General features: G+C 35.9%; 2 protein-coding genes across 4 annotated transcripts in view; one reads left to right on the top strand and one right to left on the bottom strand.

Annotated features, from left to right (window-relative positions):
- Positions 1 to 4,211, bottom strand: part of LOC141298280 (uncharacterized) — a 71,748-nt gene extending 67,537 nt beyond the window's left edge. The window contains exon 1 of the mRNA XM_073828790.1: positions 4,179 to 4,211. Coding sequence (XP_073684891.1) covers positions 4,179 to 4,211 — 33 coding nt within the window. The remainder of the gene's footprint in view (positions 1 to 4,178) is intronic.
- abcc3 (ATP-binding cassette, sub-family C (CFTR/MRP), member 3) overlaps positions 1 to 10,000 on the top strand; it is a 399,896-nt gene that overhangs the window by 232,769 nt on the left and 157,127 nt on the right. The gene's annotated exons all lie outside the window — the stretch shown is intronic.

Raw genomic sequence — 10,000 nt, 5'->3', positions numbered from 1 at the left:
TATTCATCACGTTGTGGGGACCGAATGTCCCCACAAGGATAGGAATACCAGTAGATTTTGACCTTGTGGGGACATTTCTCAGGTCCCCATGAGGAAACAGGCTTATAAATCATGCACAATGAGTTTTTTTGAGGAAGTAAAAGTGTGCACAATCTCCTGTGAGGGCTAGGTTTAGGTGTAGGGTAGGTGTAGGGTGATAGAAAATACAGTTTGTACAGTATAAAAACCATTACGCCTATGGAATGTCCCCATAAAACATGTAAACCAGTGTGTGTGTGTGTGTGTGTGTGTGTGTGTGTGTGTGTGTGTGTGTGTATATAACTAAAAATTATATCATATATAAAATGATTAAATTTATGAAAATATAGCTTTGTTATACTGGCTTGCTCCAGGTTTTTTGAAACCTCTTGAAATATACAAGAATATGTTTTATCTCATGTGACCTGGACCACAAAAGCAGTCATAAGGGTCTATTATCCCTTAATAATATTAGCCCTTAAGCTTAATAAATAAGCTTTCCATTGATATATGGTTTGTTAGGATTGGACAATATTTGGTCGGGATACAACTATTTGAAAATCTTAATCTGAGGGTGCAAAAAAATCAAAATATTGAGAAAATCGCCTTTAAAGTTCAAATGAAGTTCTTAGCAATGCATATTACTAATCCAAAATTAAGTTTTGATATATTTTTGGTAGGAAATTTACAAAATATCTTCACGGAACATGATCTTTACTTAATATCCTAATGATTTTTGGCATAAAAGAAAAATCGATAATTTTGAGCCATACAATGTATTTTTGGCTATTGCTACTTAAGACTGGTTTTGTGGTCCAGGGTCACATTTTAGGTTGCAGTAAAGACATGCAGCTAAATGAACAGCTCTGAATGTGTTTAACGGATTAATCCAAGGACAGCCTTGATTTTTGCACTTGCGTATCCTGTTTTGACCCTGGCCTCTGTGACTGACATTTCCGAACGGAGGAAAGTTTCAACCCTTTGCGTTTCTTCTTAACCTACATATCGTTGATCGACTGTAATGCTGACTGACTGTACGGGCCCCTCGGAGAGTCTAATGACCCTGAGAATAAGCCTTCGCTGTGTCTGTCCGGCTAACTAGGCCACGCACACGGATGCCATTACCTCCGATAACCTTGTAAACAACAGAAATTTCTCTCCAGAAGCTGTGACGCGGCCTGACCCTGAATAAACCAACATGAACTTAGAGGTGAGCAAAATGTCACACCATATGGAGGAAAACATGCTATTAATGTTAATGGAGGTTGGAGAACATAATGTGAAGTCTGACTCATTTAACTGAATAGCTTCTTTTTGAACAGTTCATTTCGAAGAACCAGTTCAAAAGACTGATTCACTGCGTGTCTGTGATCACATGCTCCCAAGAATCACATTGTGGGCTCATAAATGTTCATATGAAGTCATTTGCAGATGCATTTTGTGCAAACATTTTTTGTAATTACGTTTTAGTAATATAGGTATTTATTGACATTCTAATACAGTTGAGGTCAAAAGTTTACGTACACCTTGCAGAATCAGCAAAATGTTAATTATTTTATAAAAGTAAGAAGGATCATAGAAAATGCATGTTATTTTTTATTTAGTACTAACCTGAATAAGATATTTAATATACAAGTCATTAGTCCACAATTTTTATAAAATTTATAAAAACAACCCTGTTCAAAAGTCTTCATACACTTGATTTTTAATACTGCATTGGTACCTGAATGATCCACAGCTGTGTTTTTTTGTTTAGTGACAGTTGTTCATGATTTGCTTGTTTGTCCTGAACAGTTAAACTGCCCGCTGTCCTTCAGAAAAATCCTTCATGTCCTACAAATTGTTGTTTTTTTTCAGCATTTTTGTGTATTAGAACCATTTCGGTTCAAACATGTCATTTTTTTCTCATTTAGTACTGCCCTTCAGAAGCTACAGAAGATATGGTCATGTTGCCCAGAAGACAAAGTTAAATTTACACCTGATTTTCATTCTTTTGAACAAGGTTATTCTTTATAAATTCAACTATTATTTTCTCTTGTGGATCTCTTGTAAATGTCTTTTATGTGAAATATCTTATTCAGGTCAGTCCTTAATAAAAAATAACATGCATTTTGTATGATCTCTCTCTCTCTTATTTTGGTCAAATAATTAACATTTTGCACATTCTGCAAGGTGTATGTAAACTTTTGACTTTAAATGTATGTATTATTTGAAACCATCACTCAGCTCACAAAAACCTAAGTATAACTAAATTTGCATTCATTTGCATCCTAAAATAATTTCATTCACATAGTTTTGCATGTTTTTAGAAAAGGCTATTCATCTAACTCATTTATTCATTTTATTCAAATCTGCAATTCTTGAGCATATTCCAGCGTCTTTTATTTGTCATTTTTCTGATTAAACATTAAAGCCACATAAATACTTAATCAAATTCAATCCTCTGATTCAAATACTCAATTCTCTCAAAATTCTCTCTGTAAATTCAAATGACAATGAGTCAGTTATGTTAGATGAGTTTGATGAGTCAGTGAACTATCACCCAAACCGATTCAGTAAGCAATGTTGTGAACGATTCAACTCCAAAAAATTATTTATCATGACGACAACTTGCTTGTTTTATCTTGCAGTGAATCTATTGCCGTATCCCACATGCCATAGAAAACGCACACTGCGAAAAAGAACGTTTTAGAAACGTTCCCTGTTGGCTGCAATGCAAAAAAGGCTTATCTTACTTTTTATTTTTTCGTTTCTAGTCAAAATATCTAAAAATTCTCACAATAAGATGCATTTACTACATAAGCATAATGACATAAGATATTTAGTCTTGTTTCCAGGGAAAAAAAACAAAAAGTGCAGTTTGCTTAAAATAAGTAAAATGACTTGTTTTAAGAATATTTTACTTGCCCCACTGGCAGATAATTTACTTTAAAATAGTGCAAACAAGACTAAATATCATGTCATTTTGCTTATCTAGTAAATGCATCTTAATTTAAGAATTTTTAGATATTTTGACAAGAAACAAGACAAAAATAATAAGTAAGATAAGCCTTTTTTGCATTGCAGCCAACAGGGAACGTTCCTAAAACGTTCTGACAAGGTTCTTTCAAAGTTATTTAACGTTACATTCATCCAGTAATGCTAAATGAACGTTCATTCAAAGTTACCTGATCATTCTCAAAACGTTAGCACGTATACATCTTTCACTAAACATTTCAGTTGGACCTTCACCTAACCTAACATAACCTTAGATTTTTTGTCTTGTTTCCAGCCAAAATATCTAAAAAATCTTAAATCAAGAAGGATTTTCTAGATGAGTCAAAATTATTGTCTCGTTTTCAGAAAAAGAACAAGTCAAAATTAAGTGCATATTTGTTTGAAACAAGCAAAATAATCTGCCAATGGGGTAAGAAAAATAATCTTGTTTTCTGTTTGAAATAAGATTTTTTTTTCTTACCCCATTGGCAGATTATTTTGCACACAAACTCACTTAATTTTGACTTGTTTTTTCTGAAAACAAGAAAATAATTTTAACTTGTCTAGAAAATTCTTCTTGATTTAAGAATTTCTAGATATTTTGGCTGGAAACAAGACAAAAATTGAAGTGTACGTTTTTCTGAATTATTTTTAGTTACATAGTTTTGGTTATGGGAACGTTAGGAAAAACGTTAACATTTATAAACATAAAAAGTTGCCAAAAGTTAATTTAGCCGAAGTTTTTCCTAATTTACATAACATTTAAACTTTTTTAATGTTACGTTTCAGTGGTTCAGAGAATATTAAAAAATAACTTGTCTCATGTTTACAAAATGATTTACGTTGCTTTTATGTTTTCACCAGCATTCACATAACAAGAAAAAATGACTTTTTGGAATTAGCAAAACGTTCTCAGAGCACATTTTGTAAGTTTAAAAGCTATTACTTTTAATACTAAGTCACAGTAAGATTAGTTAAGGGCAGGTTTGTTATACTTATATACATTATAGCAACAGCGTTTCATTCGTAACGCATTATTTGTTGCTAATGCGTTACATCGCGTCACTCCAGCGGCTGATGTAGTTTAATGAGTGTCAAGGAAACAGAGCTTCATATGCATTCATGAGCTGCTAAACAACATCCAAAGCTCTCGGTACAGATGTTTATAGTTGATGAGAACTTACCCAGAAGGTGAGATTGCCGCATAAGTGCTTCATCGCTGTTCTACAGAGCTCTTCCTTGTGCCGAGAGGAGGATGTGGCTGCTTTTCTTTGCTGCGCTTTTGTTCAAACACACGCTCATACGCGCACACATAGACGAAACATACTGCATCGACGGACAGCGGATAATCTGTTATTAGTTGTGTGCCCGGTTCCTAACCTTCCTCCTCCCCGGGTAGCGCGGATGACGTCCGAAACTACTTACTCTCTTACCCCCCTCGGTACAGTACAGACAGTTACTCTGAGGTTGTCATGGCACGGGAGGCCCGCCCACTTCGTGCGCGTATCTGTCAGGCGCGTTCGCGCCACGGCCACACACATGCACACTTTTACTTAGCTATATGATAAGCGTTTACAGTAGAATCGTTAAAACCATATTTGTGAGCATTTTTAAAGCTAAAAAATTCAACAAGTCGTCCACAAAACCAGGTGTTCCTCCTGTTATGTTCTAAGAACGTTTTGATAACGTTCCCCTTAAGATATTATAACGTAAATATTTAAAAAGGGTTTGCTTGGTTTTGTGAATGTTAGAAAAAAACACCGAGGGAGCGTTCCGTTTAATCAATATAGGACATTTAATTTCTAAATGTTTTCTGAACCACCTGAAACTAGTAAACGTTAACCTTTACTAGACGTTATGAATAATGTTTTCGTGCTAAAGTTTTCAGAACTGAAAAAAAAAACACCTAAAACTCTTATGTGAATGTTAGAAAAAACATTGAGGAAGCGTTCCGTTTTATCAATATAGAAGATTTACTTTTAAATGTTTTCTGAACCACCTGAAACGACGTTATCAATAATTTTTTGGTGCTAAAGTTTTGAGAACTGAAAAAAAAACACCTAAAACCAGCCTAGGCTGGATGGCTGGTCTTAGCTGGTTTAAGCTAGAAGAAGCTGGTTTTAGCTGGTGGTCTCCCAGCCTGGCCAAAACCCATCTAAAACCAGCCTGCTGACCAGCTATGACCAGCTAAAACCAACCAACCAACCTAGGCTGGTTTTAGCTGTTTTTTTTTGTTTGTTTGTTTGTTTGTTTGTTTTTCAGCAGGGTTGCTAATCTTTGAACGTTCTCATAACAGTCTTGGAAGAATGTTTGTTATTTAGAGAATCTTGTCAGAGAACGTTCTCTGTTCCCTGCTGGGAAAAAAAAAACAGCTAAAACCAGCCTAGGCTGATTTTAGCTGGTCAACCAGGCTGATTTTAGTTCGTCATAGCTGGTCAGCAGGCTGGTTTTAAAGGGGTTTTGGCCACTTTCCCAGCCTGGCCAGGCTGATCTTAGGTTAAACCAGCTATACTTCCAGCTTAAACCAGCTAAGACCAGCCAACCAGCCTGGTTTTAGCTGTTTTTTCAGCAGGGTTACCTTCCATTTTGGGAGCTAAAAACATGGTCAAAGAATGATAACGTTATTTCTGTATTAAATGTTTTAAAAAATTGTTTTCCTGGTTTTGTGAATGTAAGTAAAAACACAAAGGGAGCATTCTGTTTTATCAATATAGGAAAGTTACTTTTAAATGTTTTCTTATCCATCTGAAACTAGTTAATGTTAATGTTTACTAGACTTTATGAATAATGTTTTTGTGCTAAAGTTTTGAGAACTGGATAAAACAGCTAAAACCAGCCTAGGCTGGTTGGCTGGTCTTAGCTGGTTTAACTGTCTCTCTGTGGGACGGCCAAGTTTCCTTCATCATTTTACAAACAAATCCTAACCTACTCATGACAAACTATATATTGTTGGAAAGGTCTAAGGCTCCTAAATAGATATTTAATTGTAGGAAAAATAATAGAATAATTTATGACAAGAGTACACCTCAAAACTTCATAACAGGAGTTCTGACCTTTGTCACAAACAGACTTCCTTGTTGTCTTTTTCCCTATCACACTTTAGAAGTCAAATATCAGCTGAAATCTTAAAAGCCATTTTAAAATCAGGCATTAACATGGAAAATGTACATCAAAGTCATATTACAAAATGTTTTCGTTCATGACTTATAAAAATTGAAGTTTGAATTCTTAATTTTCACGTCTCTGTTCAAAAATGGGAGTGACGGAGTATGAAGAAGGGAGACCACCAGCTAAAACCAGCCTGGCAGACCAGCTAAAACCACCTTCTTCCAGCTTAAACCAGCTAAGACCAGCCAACTAGCCTAGACTGGTCTTAGCTGTTTTTTTTTTCAGCAGGGTTACCTACTGTTTTAGTAGCTAACAACGTGTTTGAAGAATGTTTTGATAACGTTCCCGTTATGAATGATAACGTTATTTCTGTATTAAATGTTTTAAAAATGTGTTTTTCTGGTTTTGTGAAAACCAGCAAAAACACTGAGGGAGCATTCTGTTTTATCAATATGGGAAAGTTACTTTTAAATGTTTTCTTAATCATCTGAAACTAGTTAACGTTTACTAAAGACGTTATAAAAAATAATTTTGTGCTAAGGTTTTCAGAACGTTATTAACATTCTGAAAGAACGTTCTGTTTACGTTCCTGTTAGATCGTTTGTTATTGAGAGAATCTTTTTTCTTACTGGGTCCTTATTCTCATTCCCGTTCATTCAGAACTTCACTTTAGCACAACAAACATTATTTATAATGTCTAATGTTTAGTAAATGTTAACGTGCTACTTTCAGATGGTTCAGAAAGTAACTTTCCCACCTTGTTCCTCCTGTTATGCTCTAAGAACGTTTTGATAACGTTCCCTTTAAGATAAGATATTATTATTTCTGTATTAAATGTTTTCTTTTCTTTTGAATGTTTTCTGAACCATCTGAAACTAGTAAATGTTAATGTTTACTAAACGTAAATAATGTTGTGCTAACTTTTTGAGACCGTTATTAAAGACCAGATAACTTTGAGTGAACGTTCCCCAAATAACACACATACGTCTGCAAGATGTCTGTTAAAGATCACTTGATCTGGAAAGCATCTGCTGTGTACAAACATACGTCTTCCAGATGTAAATGCAGACATCAAATAGACGTCTCTGTGATGTATGGGTGCTGTTAACGGCCAAGAACGTGAGAGAATCTTGTCAGAGAACGATCTTTGTTAGCTGGGTCCTTATAAATATCGAAATATGTTTTTACAGTAGATTAATTCAAACCATATTTGTTAGCATTCATCCACAAAATTAGTTGTTTCTCCTATTTACAGTATCTCACAAAACTGAGTCCACCCCTCACATTTCAGCAACCATTTTAGTATATCTTCTCAAGGGACAATACTATAGAAATCTTGGATATATTTTAGAGTAGTCAATGTGCAGCTTGAATCAACATACAGCCATTATTGTCAAAATAGCTGGCAACAAAAAAGTGATAACAGCAGTATGTTGTTTAACCATGCAAAGCCACATGTCCTATTCATCATGTTTATGTTTGCCTGCTTGACAGGATCATACAAAGTTGTGTATCTTGTATTAGAGCAGTTAATTTGGTGATTTAAGTACAATTCTCTCATACTAACCACTGGATGTTCAACATGCACCTCATGGCAAAGAACTCTCTGAGGATTTGAGAATTAGAAATGTTGCTCCCCACAAATATGGCCAAGGCTATTAGAGGTTCAGTAACATCCTGAGACCAAGTTACACTACAGTGGTCAGGGTCAGGCAGAGGTTTTCCAAGATGGGTTCCAATCAGAACAGGCCTCTCAAGGGTCGATCAACAAAGTTGAGCATTCGTTCAGTGCGTCAGGTGCAGAGCCTGGCTTCAAAAAAACAGATGCATGAGTGCTGCCAGCATTGCTTTAAAGGTGGCAGAAGTAGAAGGTCAGCTTGTCAGTGCTCAACAAGTCAGTTTGCATAGGCATTGTCCCAGAAGGAGGCCTCATCTGAAGCTGGCTCATAAGAAAACCCACAAACAGTTTGCTGAAGACAACCAATCCAAGAGCAAGAATTACTGGAACCATGTCCTGTGGTCTGATGAGGCTATAAGATAAACTTGTTTGGCTCAGATGGTGTCCATCATGTGTGGTGATGCCCTGGTGAGGAGTACCAAGAAAATTGTGTGTTGTCTACAGTCAAGCATGGTGTTAGTAGCATCATGGTCTGGCGCTGCATGAGTGCTGCTGCTACTGGGGAGCTGCAGTTCAGTGAGGTAAACATGGTTTCCATTATGTACTGTACATTCTGAAGCAGAACATGATGCCTTCCCTCCTAGAAACTAGACAGACATCAGTCTTGCTGAGGAAGCTGAAGGTGATAGGATGGCCAAGCATGTCTTCAGACCTGAACCCTATAAAGACCCTGTGGTGCATCCTCAAGCAGAAGGTGGAGAAGCACTATGTGTCTAACGTCCAGCAGCTCTGTGAGGAGTGTAAGAGGATCCCAGCAATAACCTGTGCAGCTCTGGTCAATTCCATGCCCAGGATGATTAAGGCAGTGCCAGATAACAATGGTGCTAACACAATACATTGATACTTTGGACAAGTTCACTTAGGGTGTACTCACTTTTGTTGCCAGCTAGTAGATCTATACTGCTGATGTTTATTCATAACATACATCAGAAAAAACCTTTGTCAGCTGGGATGCGTCAGTAGATCAGAAACACATAAACATTTGCCTTTTTAGATTTTCATACGACTTTATTTAGGATGCTTATTAACCTCACAATGTAGGTAATTTTAGATTTTACAAGGCTTGCATTGCAGGTGAAACCACACAAACATTTGCATCATTATGCCCCACAGAAAGAAAATAGTACTTACCAGACATTAATTTGCATTTATGCAAAATGTCTTCAGGCAAATCGACGTCACATTCAGATAGGATCTTTGTTGTTATGAATCTGTCACTTTTGAACAGCTTTTAAAGAAAGGCCTGTTTATATATCTATATATTTTATAAATGCCTATAGCTTTTAATGAACACAAACCTGTGATGTTTATAATAGAGGAGCAGTCAATTAACAGAACTCAGAACAGAAAAACAGAAAAGAGTAAAGCTTGTGAATTGATCCTGATGAAGGAGATCTCATTACAAGCATTAAAACCTCTTCCTCATTCTAGAACTAGAGCTCATCTGCACCAGAGCCAAGAGAAGATGAGCACAGGCCTGTCTTCGAGATCCCAGGCCTGACAGAATAACTATCTGCTCCATTTGCATCCGCTTGTTATTACCTTCATTATTCTTCCTTAAGGCCAAAAACATGCTTTCCGCTCTTGTATGTCTTTAGCATAATTAAATTAAGTCATGGGAAGTCTTGATCATTGTTGAAAAATTAGACATGTTGTCTGCTCTGGAGTGATTTAAACCCACTGAGTTGAGGAAAGCGCTTATTATACTGCTTTTAAACCTTTATAACATCAGGATGACTGAAGCACACTACTGCAAAGCATTTGTTTCAAGGGCAAATACTACACAATCCAGCCATCCAGTGAGACTGTTAGCTCATTGTGACTCAGCACTGCTGTGAAAAAAAAATGTTTAGCATATTCTTTGTTTCTTGTTTTCTGCTTTTTGGGTGTTGTGCGCCCTCTGATGGTGTAATAAAGAAATGCAGCATCTGGTTGATTATCTGTGAGTATGCTGGACAGGTGACTTTTTACAATAACTTAGAGTTAAATATTTAGAGAATATCTAGAAGGTAAAGAAAATGTTAACTATGCATCTAGTTTTTTCATAATTTTTGTCTGTTAGACAATACACATTATACAGATAAAATAGTTTTACACTGAAATAATACAGATGAGAAGTCACATATAATTATATACATTTATTTAAATAAACAATCAAACAAAAAATGTAAGGTGTGATATCGATCATTAAAGCAAAATCTAAAGAAAGCTGAAGCTAGG

This window comes from Garra rufa, chromosome 22 (genome assembly GCF_049309525.1).
Source record: "Garra rufa chromosome 22, GarRuf1.0, whole genome shotgun sequence".
Taxonomy (NCBI): Eukaryota; Metazoa; Chordata; class Actinopteri; order Cypriniformes; family Cyprinidae; genus Garra; species Garra rufa.
This window is presented reverse-complemented; position numbering and strand designations above follow the sequence as displayed.